The sequence below is a fragment of the Biomphalaria glabrata genome, chromosome 11 (genome assembly GCF_947242115.1).
Source record: "Biomphalaria glabrata chromosome 11, xgBioGlab47.1, whole genome shotgun sequence".
Classification (NCBI taxonomy): domain Eukaryota; kingdom Metazoa; phylum Mollusca; class Gastropoda; family Planorbidae; genus Biomphalaria; species Biomphalaria glabrata.
Window position 1 is genome coordinate 5592985 of NC_074721.1, and position 22127 is coordinate 5615111.

Sequence of the window (22127 nt, forward strand, 5' to 3'; positions counted from 1 at the left end):
ACGCACACACACACACACACACAATCCTCGTTAAGCTCATAGTTTATACAATCCTAATGATAGGCCTATAGATCCAGTTTTAGAAGAACATGCTCGAAACGTTTTTTATTTATTCCACTCATTAATAAAGACATGTGGAAATACAAGCTGTATCTACAGTATGTATCTACAAGATATAGAGTGTCAGGACATCGAGACCAAATGTAATTATTAGATTTAAACAATTTTACGGTAAAACCAGAGTTTTTCATTTGTTGCTCATGATTCTTTACATAAAGATTTATATAAGCTGTAAAATCTCTAATGAAACAGTTTAAGCCGCTTTCGACAACCGTTTCTTTCAATGAAGAATTCACAAGCTGAAAAGAAGACTTGAAAAAATGTTTAAGTTTCAAGTTGAGATTTACATAAACATGGAACAGACCTGAGGACAGAACTACGAACTAGACAATGTTCAGGGGGCCATTAGTAGGTCATGTTGGCACGTAAAGGAGGATAACTCCTCAAAGGTTCGTCAAACTTTTAATTTGTCAATCAGGAAAGGGAGGAGAGGTGAGTTACAGCCCCTGCCATTCAATTCTTCTCAGTATCTTTCCAAGCAGAGGTTTTATCACTTGGTTTATCAAGGATGTTTATATCTATTTAAAGGAAGCGCTAGTCTTTCCTTGTTTGTCTTTTGTTTAATGCAAATCACCTCCATATCGCATTATAGATATTTCTTTTTTATAGTGTCAATGTTTGACTTATAGAAGGTTTGAAAAGTACACGCCGCAAATTATTTGATAAATCCTTATTTGCATTTCTTCTTATGACTATGTAAGTTTTATTTATAAATTCATTAACGTTTAATTATTAATTATAATCTTTCAGTTAAAAGTTTCATAAGTTTGATCATAATTAGAATCCATAACATAACTATTTTTATAACTTTTTGGGGAGAAATAATAATGTTATAATCGTATTCAAAATAATTATCGGGAGGCGCGGATACTGAGTGGTAAAGCGCTTTGCTACCGAACCAAGGGATCCGGGTTTGAACTCAGGCGAAGTCGGATCTTTCGGGCAACTCTGAGTCCACCTAGCTCTAATAGGTACCTAACATTAGTTAGTAAAAGTTAAATCGGCTTGTCGTTGTGCTAGCCAAATGACACCCTCGTTTACCGTGGGTCACAGAAACAAATGGCCTTAACATCATCTGCCCTATAGGTCGCAGGGTCTAAAAGGGAACGTACTAACTTACAATAATTATCACTGTTCCTAAATATAGCCTTCCCAGTTGTTGTTTTTTTTTTACAGTACACAAAGACTTTTCCAATTACGTAAGATGCTAAAAATAGATTAACGTAGTAGAAAAATAATTCAACATATATATATGTACGTGTTGTTGTTTTGTACATTTACTTCGATTATATTTGGACATCCATAAATTGTGAACCGTATTCCCAAGTAAAGGGGCAGCTACATAAACGATAAAGTCAAAACGGGACAAAGTCAATGACTTTAGTGAAGTCTTTAGGAGATGACGTAAGCATAACCACATATACTTGCTGTACTAGGCTCAAAGCACAAGATTGACAAGTGTCTGTACGATTTTTCATGATACGTATAAAATAAAAGCTCCAAAACTAGCTTCTCGAGGCTCTTGGCTTTAAATCCTTGGTACTTTCCTTCAAAAAGGGAGACTAGTAGGTCGTAAAACAAACAGAACGGCAGTGGTTAGAGGCAGTCAGAATTTGAACTCCGGACTTCAGTTACCACAGTCTTGAGCCCATGCTACAGGACCAGGCAGCCATCAAATAGTTGTGTAACCTACACTTAAGCTTATCTTTGTTTTCTGTTCATAATTTTTACCCAGACTTTATTGGGACCCAAAAATTTGTTGTTCTTTTTTTTTAATTGACGAATGGTAGTGGCCTAAACATTTTTAAATTCATACTTGAAATTTAAGAATAAAATTGAGATACATCAATGCTTATTTGTTTTCATTAATTATATTTGTTAACAATTGAGACAATTGCCTGTAAATATGTTTAAGGAGAAAAAATGTTTGGATGACCAAGATGTTAATTTATTGTAGGTGATCCACTCGTAATTAATTCAATTTTATATATTTTATTAAACTTCATAAACTTTGAAAGATTAATATGTTGTTGATGTATTCTAATTTGGCTGTGACATTTCGGTTAATTTGTTGTAGAATTATGATTTTTTGACTGCAATTCATTCTCTAGGACAAAGATTCTCAAACTTGTTTGACAAGGGAACGCCTTTATTTAAGTTTATCCGCCATCTCCTAAGTGAGTAAGCTGCATACATATACATATTATATAAGTAACGAGGGCAAAAACACATTTTGTTGAAGGTGAATTTATTGAGATGATAACTTTGGTTTAAAATGAAATTTAAAAAAATTAAGGACTTGGAAGAGGTTGATGAGATTGTATGAATGTAATTATGGCCGGATCAACAAGCACAGATATCCAGTCGGTTTCTATTATTTGTGATAATTAAGGTAATAACAATAATAAAGCTTGTCTTCGAGTCCGAATATCAGTGAGGAACGCATTATTTCCCATAGGTACGCAGCCCCAAATTTGACCTACATATTTTGCCACATCTAAAGTAGGCATAATCATTGTCGGCCGGTGGTCGATTTAGATTTTCAGCACACTGCACCAAATAAGAAGACCGGAAAGCAGTCAAAAACTTCTGTCAGTAATTGCTATTGTCACCTTGAAGTGCTAATACCAACTAAATAATAGTAACATAAACAAGCAACCCCCCCATCCGTGACGTCACTAAATGTCGCTTTCAATCCGTCTGCTGTGGTGCGTCGCTAGGCTAAGTAAATGTTTTAGTGTCTTGTAGGAGTGCATTTCTTGCAAGCTCGATCTAACAGACACAAAATAGAACGGTGAGATTCATATCAAACGAATATTCACATTTGACTAGAGTAACACCTTTAGTAAAATCACTAAATTTAGAAAGCCTTTAGGATAGAATACTCAAAAAGTAAAGTAGCAATTATACATAAAACACTGAACCATAATCTTCAAATACAAAAACAAAATTTAATAAAATATTAAGAAAGACATGAGAATAAGTGCACATTCCTCGTTCCATATGCTAGGACAAATTTGTACAAACACTCCTTCTTCTCTTGTGATATTAGAGCCAAGGTTGCCAAGAAAACCAGTGACTTGGCAGAATTTAAGTCATTGGTTAACATGCATGACTAGATACATGACTAGATGCATGACTAGATGCATGACTAGATGCATGACGACTAGGACGTAATCATCTTGTTTTTTTTTTAAGTAACGTCTTTATTATATATAAGATAAGGTAACACTATTAAAATCACAAATAAAGAATCAACTTCAGACTGTTGAGTGTCTTGAACAATGTTTAATACACAAAGGCCACAGACCAGTCTCTGTCAATAATTCGATGTTGTTACCTTGAAGTCATGATACCAACAACATAATACTAACATCACTAGTCGTGACATCCCCAAATGCCTCGTTCAAAGTCCTCCAACTCTGGTGTCTCGCTACACTAACAAACATGCCTAACAGTTTTCATAGAAGAGTTCGTAACAGACATATTTAACAGAAGCGAGGAGCGAGTTGATTGTTACTCAAATCATCCGATCGGAGAAACTGGCTTTTAGCGAGGAAGTTACTTTTATTGTGTACAATTTTCATTTTTCTGAGAGTCCCCTTTCGGTGGTCTCTCGGACACGTGGGGTCCGCGGGCCACAGTTTGAGAACCACTGCTCGAGCGGAAATTTTTCTTTTTTTTCAGCCCCCAACTATTGTATGGAAAGAACACAAGATGAACACCTTGATGCTACTGACTCTTGTCGTTACGATGCACGGTGTCCACATGTACGCAGTGATGAGAGTTAAACACACGGTTGAAACAGAACTATATTCAAATGAGTTTTACATCGACACCATCATCACTAAATGGAATTTGCAAAGGTAATAGATAAAAATATAAATTAAATCTGTAAAAAACTATTTAGCAATTAATTGCCTTTTTTTAAAGTACTGTCATTCACCTTCACTTTTATCTATCCTTTAGTCTGATCACCGTCGGGGCATCACACAAGATCTGTTGACGTTTTTCTTCATTCGTCTTAGTCTTTTGCCTTGGACACAACCTATTTCAATAGCAGGCACATCTATTCTTTTTTGCTGTCTTCCCAACGCTTTCTCTTCCTCTTCTTCTTTTTCCTGGAACTGTTCCCTGCAGGAAGGTCTTTGCGAGCACCGAAGATCTTATAATATGGCCATAGAGTTTTAGTTTGCGTTTATTTTTTTGACAATTGTTAGCAGATTCATCGTGGGGTTCAATCGCTGTAGTGACCCTGTTTCTAATCTCTTCGTATGTGTTGTGGTCTTTGAATGTGATACCTAGAATCCTTCTGTAGCATCTGAATTTCATTGCCAGAATCCTCCTCTCTAGCTCTACAGTCAGCGTTCAAGACTCACAAACATATTAGAATGTGGCCAAGACCAAGGAGAGCATTTGATTTTGGTGTCGAGGGCTTTACTGTCACTACGTGATAGTTTTTTTAATATATAGATAGAGATAGAGATAGGGATAGAGATAGAGATAGGATTAGAGATAGAGATAGAGATAGAGATAGAGATAGGGATAGAGATAGAGATAGGGATAGAGATAGGGATAGAGATAGAGATAGAGATAGGATTAGAGATAGAGATAGGGATAGAGATAGAGATAGAGATAGAGATAGGGATAGAGATAGAGATAGGGATAGAGATAGGGATAGAGATAGGGATAGAGATAGAGATAGAGATAGAGATAGAGATAGGGATAGAGATAGAGATAGGGATAGAGATAGAGATAGGGATAGGGATAGAGATAGAGATAGAGATAGGGATAGAGATAGAGATAGAGATAGGGATAGAGATAGAGATAGAGATAGAGATAGAGATAGGGATAGAGATAGAGATAGGGATAGAGATAGAGATAGAGATAGGGATAGAGATAGAGATAGAGATAGAGATAGAGATAGGGATAGAGATAGAGATAGGATTAGAGATAGGGATAGAGATAGAGATAGAGATAGAGATAGAGATAGGGATAGAGATAGAGATAGAGATAGGGATAGAGATAGAGATAGAGATAGAGATAGAGATAGAGATAGGGATAGAGATAGAGATAGAGATAGGGATAGAGATAGAGATAGGATTAGAGATAGGGATAGAGATAGAGATAGAGATAGAGATAGAGATAGAGATAGAGATAGGATTAGAGATAGGGATAGAGATAGAGATAGAGATAGGGATAGAGATAGAGATAGAGATAGAGATAGGGATAGAGATAGAGATAGGGATAGAGATAGAGATAGGATTAGAGATAGGGATAGAGATAGAGATAGAGATAGAGATAGAGATAGGATTAGAGATAGGGATAGAGATAGAGATAGAGATAGAGATAGAGATAGGATAGAGATAGAGATAGAGATAGGGATAGAGATAGAGATAGGATTAGAGATAGGGATAGAGATAGAGATAGAGATAGGGATAGAGATAGAGATAGAGATAGAGATAGAGATAGAGATAGGATTAGAGATAGAGATAGAGATAGGGATAGAGATAGAGATAGAGATAGAGATAGGGATAGAGATAGAGATAGAGATAGGATTAGAGATAGAGATAGAGATAGGGATAGAGATAGAGATAGAGATAGAGATAGAGATAGGGATAGAGATAGGATTAGAGATAGAGATAGAGATAGGGATAGAGATAGAGATAGAGATAGGATTAGAGATAGAGATAGAGATAGAGATAGGGATAGAGATAGAGATAGGATTAGAGATAGAGATAGAGATAGGATTAGAGATAGAGATAGAGATAGAGATAGGGATAGAGATAGAGATAGGGATAGAGATAGAGATAGGGATAGAGATAGAGATAGGGATAGAGATAGAGATAGAGATAGAGATAGAGATAGGGTTAGAGATAGAGATAGAGATAGAGATAGAGATAGAGATAGAGATAGAGATAGAGATAGAGATAGGGATAGAGATAGAGATAGAGATAGGGATAGAGATAGAGATAGAGATAGACATAGTCATGTATTTGACCCAGACCAATCGTTATAGGAGGCCTTGATACTGGCCTGCCACGTCACAATCTGTGGACAGTTTAGACCAATAACGTTGCCACGGCGTACACTCTAGTTTAATCAGCCGACACGAGTGGCACGACTTAGCGTAGGGATGGCCAAAACTACGGCCATTGCGTCAAGAGTGGCGCATTGCACGTTTACTAGTGGCGCACTACACCCCTGAGATACTACAAAGAAAAAAATGTCTGATCGTAAAAAAAAATAATAAAACCGATCTTCAGAGAATAAATTAATGTGAATTTAACTCATTAGCTACTATGATGTCATAGATCCACATGGTTTTAATGGGCATAGGCCCAAAACTCAAATACGAAAAGTAAGGGATACCGCTTCAGATTTTCAAAATCTTGGTAATCAGGTCTATAATCAAAGACCTAATTTTGTATAAGATTACGTCTCTTTTTAATAACTCCCACCTCATTCCATTTTGTTTAGTCGTTTTCAATTTTTTTTTGTACCTCAGCTTTTTAGCTTATTTTTTTAAAGTGGTTTATTCAGATTATACTTTCACTTACACTAACAGACAAGACAAACAGGTTAACGCATCCACACCCAGACCACATAATACTGTTGAACAGTCAAGGTTATTGAGTAATTATATATAGTTCGTGATATATTGTAATATGTTCAGAAATTATGCAAGCTTGACGATCATTAGGTTGACTATTGTCGTTTTCAATCAGGGGCGTAACTAGGGATTTGGGGGCCCGGGGGGATTAACCTCTTTGGGGGCCCCTTGCATTTTGACATTCGACATATGACATGAGATAATGTACGCAAAAATATATAAGCTCAAAATCAAATTGGTTCAGTATATCAGTAAACTTAACAAAAAGTAATCAAGACTCTTTTAATGAATAATACCGTTGTTTATTAGTTAAATAATGCACAAGTGACAAATCTAAATTGATATCGCTTCACGTCGTGCATTCTGTGCAGCAAAGACATCTATAACATCAACTACATCGATACTTTCTAGTATTTGTGACTTCACTGACATTAAAACCATGATAAGCCTTTCTTGCGTCATTGTGCTCCTGAGATACTTTTTGATGAGCTTGAGCTTTGAGAATGATCTCTAACATGACGTAATGGGAGTGGCCTGAGTTAGCGGTATTCGGAGGAGGTTGCAAAGTCTGAGCACACGTAATTCCCATATGAAGCCTGTTTCCTCAATATGTCTTTTGGTGATTGTACTACTGTTTGTTGATGAAAAGTGCTCGTGTATCAATGACATCATTGAAAAAGCGATTTTCCATTTATTTCATCATACAAACAGGAAAAGTAGCACAGTTTGTCACAAGCGTGTCTTCTAACAGGTGTCTTGGTTCAAGAAGAAACCCAAAGGTATCCATTTTCTTTCCAGCCTTTGGAATCTGCCCTTCATCTCCATATGAAATCTGTCCAGCACTTCTGTCGCAACACGTTTGAATTGCAGTTCTATTGATAGTCCTACATTAGAACTCAACTTCCCATCAAGTCTTTTCTTTCATATAGTTGTTTTGATTACAGGGAATCCATAGTATTCACTACCTTCTTTTGCTTTTTCGATGGATTGGGTTTTTGTCAGTTTCTCATCATTTTGCAGAAAGCATGAAAGGGTACTAATTTCTTTAGCAGCTTCCCGTATATGCAGTCCAGACTTTTGTAGTTTCTTCCGAACAATATTAATTGGGCACAGGAGCTTTGATCAGAATTCCAGATAGGCAAAAAATTCTTAATTTTCCACTGCATGAAGAAGATTCTGTGCTAATATTATATGGCATTACGTCATTGTTGGTTGTTTATGTTTTGTGCGCAAGCAAAAGGATTCAGAGTATGCAAAAGTGGGAAAGATCCATATCTCGTTATGCTCGAGTATAGAAATACTCCGATAAGTGGACTGCCGTATTCACCATCACAACTGCTGACGAGTAGAAGACTCAGGGAATCATTCCAACTGATCACAAACTATTGAAACCATTGGTAGCTGAAAATGCAGAGACATTACTCAACGAACGACAGATGAAAAGCTAAGTGAAATACGATGCAAAAGCAAGACTACCTAAAGATTATTCTGTCGGAGAGTTCGTCTAGGTCAAACATGGCAGAAAGCAGTTGTTATAAAAAAAAAACATTCATCACCCAGATCTTACATCATAAAGACAAACAATGGAAAAACATACAGAAGAAATCAACACTTTTTAAATAAGAGTTTCGATGAAGACATCTCTGGGTACTATGATACCGATAAAGACAATGAACTGCAAACTGTTGCAACAAACGAAACAGACAGTTATAGACCAACGTCTAGAGAACTTGTTCAGTCAAGACAACCAGAAGTGGACGAATTGTTAAAGTTCCTAGTAGACAGTGCTGGTCGCAGTGGGCGCCGCGCTTTCATAGGCCCCGCGCTAATTCCAAGTGTACATTATTAAATTAAACAATTATAACGTATATAAAATAACAGGGTTTTCGCGACCTCCTGATTTTTCAGGGCCTCCAGGAAATCTCATGAAAAGGCAAAATATACGATAAAGTCCTGAACTTTTTTTGAATTTATTCAAATCTCCTGAAGAATAGACGAAATTGACATTTTGGGGTGCCAATAAATAAAAAGTGGCATTGCGAGCTTTCATTTGATAAAAATGTATTGCAAAGACGAAAGTAGGCCTATTTTCTAATTAAAAAAAAATAATTTTGACATTATGCTTATCCCTACCCAGACTAGGCCCCGCGCGATCCGTTTCGCATAGGGCCCCGCAAATGCTAGGGCCGGCCCTGCTAGTAGATATCACTATTAAGAACTTTAAAAGGAAGGGTGTGATAATAACTTCAATAGGAAGGATGTATTAATATTATATAATATTACGTCATTATTTTTTGTTTATGTTTTGTGCGAAAGCAAAAGGATTAGATCATTAGATGTAAATAAAAAAAGAGAGAGTTTCCATTGGATTGAGGAAAGATGAATAAAGGGGTAATAACTTGAATGTGAAGTTTAATTCTGAAATTATAGACGCCAAACCCGAATAATGGACAATTTTAGCATTGTTAAGAATAACTTTTAGTTATACTCGATTCTGTAAATTTTGCTTCAAGGTTAATTAGTGTAGCCATATAATACTCGCCATTTAGATCTATTATTAGTAAGGGTAGCTAGATACCTGGAATTCGTTGTATATCATGCAGTTTTATTCGTGGCAACAAAGTTTAAAATGGGTTACCATGTTAAAGATTAAAAACCAATCTCTGAGGCAAAAATATTTTTTAAATATCTAGGTTTAGTCTTTGTGATAAATTTAATCCATAAATGTTGATAAAAAAAAGACACCCGTTGACACTATTTTTCAATCAAATATATTAATTTGTGTATTTACAAATAAATTTCGGACACCCATTTGGGGCCCTCCCTAGGTGGGGGCCCGGGGGGATTTTAAAATTCTCCCCCCCCATCCCCCCCCATTGGTTACGCCACTGTTTTCAATACTTGTTTTTTCAATACAGATAACAATTATAATTCCACTGTTGCCTTACGATAATTTATATATATATTTGTGCTTTATTTAAATACAATTTAATAAACTTATATCTGGTAGAAAGGTTATTAAATACGAATGCATTTGTCATTTCTAAGAGAGAAAACAAATTACATTACATACTGTCATGTAATGAGAAAAAAAAACCTACATGGACTACTAGCACTAGTCCAGTTCACATACAAATTAGCTGAAAACAAAACACAAGATAAACAATGAAATAAGATGCAGGATGATTCTACTTGGAAACGACCAAAAGTTTCCTAATATCGAAATGTGAGTGCAAGTAACCGAAACCTTTTTTATTGTAATTTAAAACTAGTGTACGTTAGATTCTTCCCCTCCATCCGCTAACAATGCGAGAACATGAAAAATAGAAAAGCAGAAAGTGATAGCTAGCGTCAGTTGAATTAAATGTGGGAACAGTATTTGGTTATGCATGTCGAGTCCATTAGGAAAACCAATATCCATCGTTTGTGAACGCAATTTCTCGGATAACAGAAGATTTCTTTGCACACTTTATATAATACATGAAGTTGAAATAGAAGAACACCAGAATATGGTGTCTAACTCTGTTTTTTTCACTATAAGAATGTGGTAAATAAAAATGGGATTTAAAAGAGGCGAAAACTCTTTGTCAAGAGAAGTTGTGAACGAAGCGATACTTGAAGCATCCTACGTTTTCGTTCTAGTCTCAATGCAGACATTTAACTACTCAGATTGAGGAAACTTCTCAAGATCTATCTGAGGCAGACATTTACAAGACAGATTGAGGAACCCTCTCAAGATCTATCTGAGGCAGACATTAACTAGACAGATTGAGGAACCTTCTCAAGATCTATCTGAGGCAGACATTTCACTACTCAGATTGAGGAACCTTCTCAAGATCTATCTGAGGCAGACATGTACAAGACAGATTGAGGAACCTTCTCAAGATCTATCTGAGGCAGACATTTACAAGACAGATTAAGGAACCCTCTCAAGATCTATCTGAGGCAGACATTAACTAGACAGATTGAGGAACCTTCTCAAGATCTATCTGAGGCAGACATTAACTAGACAGATTGAGGAACCTTCTCAAGATCTATCTGAGGCAGACATTAACTAGACAGATTGAGGAACCTTCTCAAGATCTATCTGAGGCAGACATTAACTAGACAGATTGAGGAACCTTCTCAAGATCTATCTGAGGCAGACATTAACTAGACAGATTGAGGAACCTTCTCAAGATCTATCTGAGGCAGACATTTACAAGACAGATTGAGGAACCCTCTCAAGATCTATCTGAGGCAGACATTAACTAGACAGATTGAGGAACCTTCTCAAGATCTATCTGAGGCAGACATTTACAAGACAGATTGAGGAACCTTCTCAAAATCTATCTGAGGCAGACATTTCACTACTCAGATTGAGGAACCTTCTCAAGATCTATCTGAGGCAGACATTTAACTAGACAGATTGAGGAACCTTCTCAAGATCTATCTGAGGCAGACATTTAACTAGACAGATTGAGGAACCTTCTCAAGATCTATCTGAGGCAGACATTTAACTAGACAGATTGAGGAACCTTCTCAAGATCTATCTGAGGCAGACATTTAACTAGACAGATTGAGGAACCTTCTCAAGATCTATCTGAGGCCGACATTTAACTAGACAGATTGAGGAACCTTCTCAAGATCTATCTGAGGCAGACATTTATCTAGACAGATTGAGGAACCTTCTCAACTTCTGAGGAAGCTCTTTCTTTTCATTTTCCTTGAGCGAATCTGCTGATACTGTAATGTTGCCCAGTTAAACATTTGATAAGAGGAATTGGAAATAATTTTTAAAGGACTTATTGACCTTGATTTACTCAATAAAAAAAAAAATAAGAGAGCCAAATATATTTCTGTTATCTTATCTTATATATTACAGACGTTACTTCAAAAAATAAGATAATTACGATCGGATCATCCTTCAGATTCGAGCAAACATTTTCACCCATAAAAATAATCGAAAACAAATTGAGGTAGCGACTGTCCAGTTCAAATGTGAAAAACTGTCAATATATTTCAATTTCGAATTTAATCTAATAATATTACAGATACATTGAAAACAAACAATAATCAAAATCTCATTAAAGCTAACTTGCCTGTATAAGAAATATAGTTTTTATTTTTAAATGCAAACAGTGCTCATATTTAATTATTAGTATATTTAGCAAGAACTAATTAAAATGATCAATGCTAGTTCAGAAAAGCCTATCAAGTATTAAATTTCAAAGGTATAGAAGGAAGTACTACTTTGTGTACAATTATCTGCGCTAGTAGTGAAAAAAAATGGCGTATGGAAACAAACGGTTGGGGGTAGCCACCATGGGAGTAGCTAGAAATTTGCATCATTACGGGGCCGGGATAGGGATTCGACCTCTTTGGGGGGGGGGGGGGCCTGCATTTTGCGTAATATTTAATATTAAATGTAAATAACACTTATTTGGTGGCCCTCCTCAAGTGGGGGCAAGGGGGGATTTTCTGTTGGCTACCACTGGGTTAGCGTAATGAGAGATATGAAGCGTAACAAATAGATGAGACGACATTCCAGGAACGTACCGGTGTCAACTTTCCACACTCAGATCGCCATTGAGATAAACGGTGTTAGCTTAAAAATGATACACTTCTAAGCTTAACATTACATAAAAGAACACTGAACTCAATAAGCTAGACTCTTTATTATACACTCTAACTGTACACCCATTAAATACAACAAAACAATATGAACTCTCTTGCCAAGGTGACTTATTATAGGCCTATACGATGGAAACATACACAATACACATACACTTAAATAGACTGTCTATAGTTCGTTATTACTACAAACAGTTGGTAAAGTGCCACGCATTGTAACATCATGTTGCCAACTCTTTGAGATTATTGTGGCGATAATTTTAACGCTAGCAGAAAGCAATAATAGAGAAGCGTTTCAATACAATAAAATATTATAATTGGCAAATTTGGCTAATAAACAATCTTTAATATAATCACAATCTGTTTTTGAAATTGATTTGTACTTTATCAATTTAAATGTATATCTAAAGGTTTACTTATTACGCGTCTATAATTTTTGTCTTTTCAGTCTTTTAACTTGCCTGAAGAAGAAACAAACGGAATCTTGTATTGTCAAATCGTTATGCAAAAATTACAATCAATACAAAGCTTCGTCAGTAGAACCGCAAGTATTAAACAACGGAAAGTCCCGACGGAAAGAGACAGCGTTTGAATGTAAATATCAGAGTCCCTTGGATACAAAAACTTTAGCATGCTCACGACAGGATGTTGCTTTTCCAAATTGTAAGTGTAAATCAACATACAATTTTGTGATGAAGTGGGAAGAGAAAGAATATTTTGATCACGAGTCTTTAATCAACTGCTCATTAGGGTCAGGCTTATTCGCCTACTCAATAGTACCTCCACCATCAACATCGATGGATGTCACATTGACATCAAACGCAATACAACTCAAGCTGGTGAATATTCATTCCTCTTACTCTAGAACTACCTCACACAAACATCATTCATCAACAACCTTGTCTGATCCTCGGGGATCGGTAATAATCATTTCTCAAACATCGAAAGCTGAAGCCTTGACTTCCACAGCGTACAAACCATTAGCAGATAAGTACCAACCACCAGCATCAAGAGTTTCTCCAGACATCGACAGGAACAGTGAGAATGACGTCATCTCCAACAACGACGATGAATGCGTGAAGCTAAGCAGTCTAGTTGATGTCACAAACAAGACTCTCGTCATAATTGTCCTTATTCTCGTCATGAACCTTTTCGTCTCATTAACTAGTTTATTCTCTCACTTCTGCAGAGGCACACACATAAAACATACATCTAAATATCTCCCTCTTGAAAACTATCTAGATAAGACAGAAAATGATTTTAGGGTTAAAAATATTTAGATCTAAGACCATGGTAGACCATTCCAAAAGAGCAGTTTAATAATAATAATAATAATAATAATAATCTTTATTATCCTTAAGGAAATTTGTCTTACAATTTGTGCATTACACCAAACAAAAAACATTATAACTATAAGAAACAAAAGTGTACATTCACACCAGACTCACTCATAATTTACACGTGACAAAGTTTATACCAGATTGTTCTTATTTAATGATTTGACTGCCAGGGGAACAAAAGAGTGTTTGTGTCTGTTTGTCTTTGCTATCGGTGTCTTGTATCTCTTTTGTGATGGTAAAATCACAAAATCCTGACACAAAGGGTGATTCTTTATTTCGAGGATCTTGTTAGCTTTTTTATAGATGTTTGTCTCAAACAACTGCCCAAATGGGGCTTGTTTTTTGCCAATGATTTTGCCAGCAGTATTTAGGATTCTATAAAGTTTATTTTTATTTTTAATGCTCAGATTGCCATACCAGGCAGTGATATTGAAACTTAAAATATTGCAGATGTGAGCGTGATAAAACATAGCCAAGGCCTTTTCACTAACATTAAACGAGGACAGTTTTCTTAGTAATCGTAATCTTTGCTGCCCTTTTTTGCTGATATAATCAGTATTTGCAGTAAAATTTAGTTTATTGTCTAGGATAGTACCAAGGTATTTAAAGGTTTGCACAATTTCAATAGTCTCTCCAGCTATAGAAACAATATCATTTTCCTTCTTGTCCCTATGAAAATCGATTATCATTTCTTTGGTTTTTTTACATTTAATAATCCTGAAAAAAAAGTATGCATCAATAGACCCACCTATTTCAAAACTATCACTGTTATATACTTTTCGAAAACAACCGAGTTTGAAACTGTAGCCACTCATACCAGAACGTAACTTGACAATGACTTAAATGCACCAATTAGGTACACTAATTAACATGGTAAATGTCCAAGTTAGTCTCATAATTAAGATAAAAAATACAAATATAGATACGCACCGACGAAGACTCGAACCACGGATCTGAAAGGTCCATTCATCAGAGTTATCTTGACCTGTTCGGTTTCCTAGGATCACAGGGTTACCCAATCCTTCCTCAGAAACAACTAATTAATATAATTAGTGCCAAAGGTCTGCGGTTCGAGCCCACGTTGGAGCCATTGTATACATATATATCTATTATCACACTTTTAAAAAGTCAGTATCAAAACTAAGCATAATGTGAAGTTTCACACAACAGAATAGCTTTAAGAACTATTATCGATGGTCTTAGGCGCCCCCTATAATATTGCCAATATAACCCCACTGGGATCGCGAACCAAGAGGTAATAACTCTAGATTATAATTTGTATGTGTGCCTATACTTAAAAATGAATTGTATGAGGAATACACGCGGCCTCAGAACGAAACAGCTGGAGGTCACTCACAAAGACCTGCGGGATACACCTTTGAGACCAAAAAAAAATCCGCTTCCGAGGAAAGACGCAGACGGCGAAAAGAGAATCTAAATCGACCACCTGCAGACAATGGTTATGCTTGCCCTGGACGCGGCAAAATATGTAGGTCACATCTGGTGCTGCGCAGCCACGGGAAATACTGCATTCATACTAATCTTCGGACTTGAAGACAAGCCTCATTATTATTAGCGTGTAGACAGTGGAGTTATATATGATGTTATAAAAAAAATCATTTCTTAAAACAAAACTGCATTTATGAAAAAAGCCTTTCTTTCTGTGCATTTTATATACGTTGTTATTTAAATATTTATCTAAAATTATTAGTAATAATAAAAGTCTCTGATATTTTAATATTATATGATTAATTTATTATTGATTAAATGTAATATTTGTACTTCCTGTTCAGTGATTTTTTAAGTCTTAAAGCGTGTATCAACTTCAACATTGAAATTGACTACATCATAGTATTAAGAGTCATGCCTAATTCAAGTTAGTCAAACACATAAACTCTCATTACAAGTACACCCCATTAATATATTGCTGAAGTGTCCCACAGCTGTAAGAGACTCACAAAGTTATGTTGCTCTTTCAAAAGAGAGAAAGCAATGGGTCAGTGTGAAATTGGCTTGCAACTATTTTTATCACAGCATATTGATAGTACATCTGTTATGAAGTGAAATATAAAACATTGTCAATGTGTTGCTCCTGTACCGAAACATGTGATGCCCACACAGCGCATTGTTCAACACTGGGGATGGGGAGAATGTTGAGATGAAAAAGACGGTGGGAGGCGCGGTGGCTGAATGTTTAAGCGCTTGACTTCTTAACCTGGAGTCCTGGGTTTGAATCTCGGTGAAGACTGAGATTTTGAATTTCGGGCGCTTCTGAGTCCACACAACTCTAATGGGTAACTGACTTAAGTAGGGAAAGTAACGGCGGTTGGTCGTTGTGCTGGCCACATGTCACCCTGCTCGTTGACGTGGGCCAAAGTAACATCGCCCCTGTATATTGCAAGCCTAAAAGGGGAACTTTACTTTTACTTTAAGAGAGACCGTGGATTCCGGCTAAGCAGAGAAAATAGAAGTTTGTGTCCACTTGGGTGGACTATTTCAAGTTACATTATATTATGCTTGCCTTAGATGGTAATTGTATCTAAATATATCTTTTCATTTCTCTCACTCTCTCTCTCACTCTCTCTCTCTCTCTCACTCTCTCTCTCTCTCTCTCACTCTCTCTCACTCTCTCTCTCTCTCTCACTCTCTCAGTCTCTCTCTCACTCTCTCTCTCTCTCTCTCACTCTCTCTCACTCTCTCTCTCACTCTCTCTCTCTCACTCTCTCTCTCTCACTCTCTCTCTCTCACTCTCTTTCTCTCTCACTCTCTCTCTCTCCTTCTCCCTCTCTCACTCTCTCTCACTCTCTCTCTCTCTCTTGCTTTTTATCTCTTGCTGTTACTTTTCATTTTTCTCTCTTGATATCTCCTAAACTTACAAAGACTGCACCACAAATGAGTATTAGAAACAGGATTACTACAGCAATGGGACCCCTCGACTACCTACTAAACACAGTACCAAAAAATAAAACAAAATTAAACTCTGTGGCCACAGCAGATGGACCTCAGAGCTCACAAAGACCTTCCTTCAGGGACCAGTACCAGAGAAAGCGATGGGAAGACAACATAGACGAATGAACAGGCCTGTCATTGAATTAAATTCTATCAAAGACAAAAGACAGAGAAATGGAGAAAGACGGTCAGCAGATCCTGTATGGTGCCCCAATGGTTCAACAGACTAAGGGATAAGGGCTAGCTGAAGGTGAATCAGAACACATGCGTGAAGGATGAGGCAAACATGCTTTAGGAGTTTCTTGAACTACAGAGAAATGACATTCGTGAAATCAAGTCTATAGACAGTTTATTTTACGCACGTAGCTTAAAACATGCTTTGATATCATTTGTTGGTAGGGTTCAGTGTTAATCTGTATCTGATACTAACGCTGTTTCGCCCTCGCTCTAAATCTTTTGCTGTCCATCTATTTCTTTCTCTATATATTTTTTTGTTCTCTCACTCTCTCTCTCTCTCTCTCTCTTCTTGTTTCTTTTGACTGTCCTTCCATAGTATTTTTTATTAAATCTTCGCTCTCTCCTCTCTCGCCTTCTCTCTTTCTCTCTCTGTCTCTCTCTCTCTCTCTCTCTCTCTCTCTCTCTCCCTCTGTTTCTTTTGACTGTCCTTCCATAGTATTTTGTTTACTTCTTTTTTTTTATCTTCGCTCTCTCATCTCTCGCCCTCTCTCTCTCTCTTTCAAGCTCTCTTTGAAGCTATTCTTTCTCTATTTCTTCTCTTTTTCCCTATTTCATTGCTGCTATTATTCTCACATTCCTTACTTCATCAATACAAAATGGTTATGCAACTTTTCTAGTGCAGAAATAAGGACAAAAAATTATATGCTTGCTATCTTTAACTGCACAAGTTCCTTCTAGTTAGGTCAGGGTGAACAGAATAGTGTTGTTGTTTTTTGTTGATAGAACAATAGAAATAATTAACATATACAGTGTAAGCAAGAGGTGCCTGGCTTCTGAACAGAGCGGACCCAGGTTCGAATCTTGGTGAAGACTCGAATTTTGAATTTCAGGGCGCCTCAGTGTCCATCCAGCTTTAATTGGTAACGTTCGTTGGGTGAACAGTAGGACAGGGCGGGGGCGGTGTTTGGTCCTGACTTCTATAACTAACTTCTCACACAGCTTCTAAATTGGCTGTTTTAATGACTGCTGCACTAACTTCTTAAGTTAACTAACTTTCATTGAATGCTTTCCGACTTTCAAGATTCCAAACTGAGTGATCTTCCCTGAATAAAATTTCATTCTATCTTTCACCCGTACTTTCGATGATCTGATCTTATAAATTACAGATGTTACAACAAAGGGAGAGAAACATAACTACGTTCGTGCTTTCAGGCTCTTCCTCTTCACCTATCAGGTCTGTTGAACATGATCTGTCGAACGCCTTTCTGTCTTTTGCCTTAGATAGAACCTCTTCCAATGACACGTTTTAGGCTCAATATTCACTGTAACAAAGTGCAACAGGGTTACAATTCTATTAGTAACAGTAGGACTACTTGGAGAGACAAATAGCTATGCTCAAACAATATACAATAATTTTTTTTCAATTAAAAAAAATGGACTCATTAATAAAAAAAGTAGTTTTACTAATCAGTTTAGTATACACACAGTTACAACACATAGGAAGTCTTCTTGTGTATAAAATAGTGACCGATAATAATAGTGTGTCACGGTCATCATATGTGAAGTATTAGATAGAGCAATAGCATACTAACCTACAGAAAATAGAACTGACAAAACAATTAGTATATCTTCTCTCCTTAAAAAGACTAAAGTGGGACTCCTTTGTAATAGTTTATAGTCCCTTCCTTAGTTCCGTAGGTACATTTCGTACACTACATTTACAAGGTAAAACTGCAGGCGTTACTTCCCATGTGGATACATGAAAAATAAAAGCACCCTCTTTTTAACCCTTAAAGTGCTGAGTTGTTTTACAGTGAGTGCAAACACAAGTCTGATGTTTAGAGGCTAAACTACCACACGTGTTTTAAGGGTTAAATAACAAAACTTATTTAAGGAGATGATCTACGCTCTTACAACTACATCTCTCAATAATGTATAATTTATTTTCCATATGCGGTGTTAAACAAAATGATTAATTACAAAACATTAATTGGCTATTCGGTTAATTTGTTAATTAATTCAATTTTCAATTAATTCAATCAATTTGATCCGATAATGTGTGTGTGAAAAATAACGTGTACACACTTTTTATCAGACTGACAGACAGACAGTTGGAACTTTGTAAAAAAAAATAATTAAAATCATCCTGAAACTTGAACTAAGGAATACAGATATGTCAGCACTTTTCTAAAATCATTTTAGCACTTACAGAAAGGATGTCCGGCTTAAAAGAGTTTCTTAATAACATATTTAAGAAAAAGATTCCGTCTATGTTCACTCAAATCAACTACACACAGATTAAAAAAATATAACATTTCAGATTTCGCTGTTCAGTACCAAGTCTCGCATGCTCCTATTTGAGGCTTATTTGTTTTTAATATTAATTTAGTTATGATGATTATTAATTATTTTTGACTGAAACTGTTTCAAAAATGTTCTGTATAACAAATAATTAAAAAAGTTTTTTTCTGATCTGTATAGAGACAAAGTACAAAGAAAAACAATTCTTGTACTCTACGTCGTTCGACTAGAGAAACAATTATGAATCTTGAACAGTGTGTCTTTAACATTGTAATGCAGATCTAAAGATATCAGGGATAAAAGTTGACATTGTCTAAGTGGTTTACTTGACAGCTGATTATATCTTTGTTCATCTTTGATTTTGTCTGTTACAAAAACTCTCAAAAAAAGTAAACTCATTATTTTCGTCTTTTAAACTGTGTCATTATCATTAGTATTGTGTTTATATTACTACTGAAGCTTAACATTTAGCAGTTTTTTTTAAATCAGTATTTCTTGAAGTGACAAACACAATATAAAAGTAACATTTATATTTCATGGATATCAGTAACTAATAAACTTTGTTAGAATGCAACAATGTAATAAAAGAACGAATACAAAGAGAGTTTTCATTTTCATAAAACTCGAAGGCGGCTCTGGATGGGTTCATGCATGCATTTAAAAAGAAAGTTTTGATGGAATTACAGACTATCAACAACCACAACTCCGCCCCTCTCAATACAAAATATCAATTTAGAGCAAGCTTGCCTGAGAATATCTACACTCATGGCTCGAGGGTCTGTTTGTCTCCTGTCTAAGTAGGGCCAGTGTCATCTTTGTGTAATACTCTAATATAAACAAAAGAATTGACATATTTTTTGACTATTTCGTGTTTTTCCCTTATGGAAATGTCAGTAATAGAAAAGGATTTTGGCAAACATGGAATAAGAACTATATTCTCTATTGTGCTTACGAAGTACCAAGAAAAAAAAAGGAAAGTAACTGACAGCCCTCAAAAAGAGAGTTACAGAGTTTTCACGTAGGTCGCTAAACATACTTTTGAGACCCAGTGGAAAGTCCTTGTAGAAAACAGGCGCAGAAGACGCAAAGAAAACCTAAATGTAAACCCGGCGGACAACGGCTTGGTCTGCATCAGAAGTGAGTAAATATGAGGGTCTCAAGAGAGTTTGGGTAGTCATGTGGAACACTTCACCTCATCCTTAATCTTTGGAATCCAAGACATTGCCATTGTTTTATATATAGCCTATATATGTTACGATCTTGTCTATCAGGCCTTCTGCAAAACACCGCTAAACACAACACAGTACATCTAACTCAAGAACTTGACAACAAGAGCTTCAATAAACAATGTGGCGGTTTAATGACAAATACATCGACAGCCAATTCAACACAACTGGCTACATCAATTCAAATGCTTTCTTGAACTTAACAGAACTGCCTAACTAAACATTACTAGTCTCTCTAGCTCGTACAGCTACATTCTCGAGGACTCACAAGGTACCACAGTCCTTATGTCTTGCTGTCCTGGACTCTACTGTCTTTCTTACACATTGTCTCTCGACATTAAAGAAGGCTCTCGGTCACATGACCACAATACTGGTCATATTTGCGTGTACTAGCAGTAATGTCCCTTTATCAACAGCCCTTGCCCTATGTGATTGGCCTGAGTCGTGTGTATCAGTAGGCCGCACATACATTAACCGTTTCGGTCCGCCACTGGAGTTACTACAATATATATATATATATATATACGGACGTGGGTCGAAACAATTTTTAACAAAAAAAAAAAAAGGATTAACTCACGCCGCTATAACTTTGGTTGCAGATTTCTCACCGAAACTAAATCCATTTGTAATGAGTCAATAATCCCGGGTAAAGAGATACTTTACAATACTTCAAATCGAATTCACATCCACCGATCTACTAACAACAAAAGAAAACAATCCTCAATCTCTCGATCGAGAAAATCAAAAACTAATATCCCACGGTAACACACTAACACACTATAGAGGTCATTTTACGCTCTCCGGCATAAACAGTACACACGACACTTGCACGTGGAACAAATGATAATCAAAGGTAAAAAGGTGCACAACAAGATATCAATACAGTATATACAGTATACGATATATATATATATGTATATCGTAGAGCGAATATGGTTCATCTGGAACACTTTTTCATGTGGCTGTGGAGCCCTATTTTTGGAGAGACACTCCCGTCCACATATATTGCAGGTCAAGGTAGCTTTCGCTTTGGTGGTAGAGGAGCTGGCCATTTTTCGCATGGCACGCTTTTCTTCCAGAGCTGAGGCCCGCGATTTTGTTTTTAAATATTATTTGTCTGGATGTGGCAGAAGGAGTGCAGTATTTCGCGTAAAGAGGCAACCAATGCCAACTAGATCAGGCTTTGGATAAACATTTTAGTCCCACAGTCACTTTTCTTTTTTCATTCTTAGCCTTTTGTTTTTCCAACTGTTTTCCCATATTATTAGTTTATCATTCCCCCCCCCCCTTTTTCTCTTCCACATAAACACACACACATATATACATGATAAAATACACACATACCATCAGAGTTGATCGCAACAATTCAGCATCAAGAACGATAAGAGTGTAGAGAAGCAATGCCATCGCACTTGTTATGTACCTTGAAACCTAACCTATATCAAGCTTAGTTTAGTTTGTTAATCTTGAGTTCGCACTTTAGGCATAGCAAAAAATAAACAACAACATTCAACAGCCTCCGTTCTAATTACCATACGCGTCTCCAATAACACATACATACGTGTAGTACGCAAATAGCTTCTTTTGTATTATAAGGAACGTCTGTAACTTATAAGATTGGATTTATATGTCTTAAATGCTTTATTCCTAGTCCAGTGGCTAATCTTGATAGTAGCCTTAAATATTAAATGTAAATCAACATTATCTGGTGTAGTGAATTAATACAGTATAGGTACAGTATAGGTACAGTATAGGTAATCATTTCAGCATGACACAACACCATTTGAA

The 22127-nt window shown here is 36.3% G+C and overlaps 1 protein-coding gene across 1 annotated transcript; it reads left to right on the forward strand.

The window, feature by feature from the left end:
* Nucleotides 1-692: 692 nt before the first annotated feature.
* LOC106075151 (uncharacterized) lies at nucleotides 693-13762 on the forward strand. Its single transcript, XM_013236074.2, has 3 exons — nucleotides 693-816; nucleotides 3808-3986; nucleotides 12795-13762. Exons 2-3 carry the CDS (start codon nucleotides 3838-3840, stop codon nucleotides 13624-13626), a joined length of 981 nt encoding a protein of 326 aa, XP_013091528.2. The 5' UTR covers nucleotides 693-816; nucleotides 3808-3837; the 3' UTR covers nucleotides 13627-13762.
* The last annotated feature ends 8365 nt before the right edge of the window (nucleotides 13763-22127 follow it).

Bases quoted from the DNA above. Each gene is read 5' to 3' on its own strand.
- LOC106075151 (XM_013236074.2), top strand. From the start codon at position 3,838: ATGAACACCTTGATGCTACTGACTCTTGTCGTTACGATGCACGGTGTC. The intron at 3,987-12,794 runs GTAATAGATAAA...TTGTCTTTTCAG, and splicing joins ACTAAATGGAATTTGCAAAG to TCTTTTAACTTGCCTGAAGA.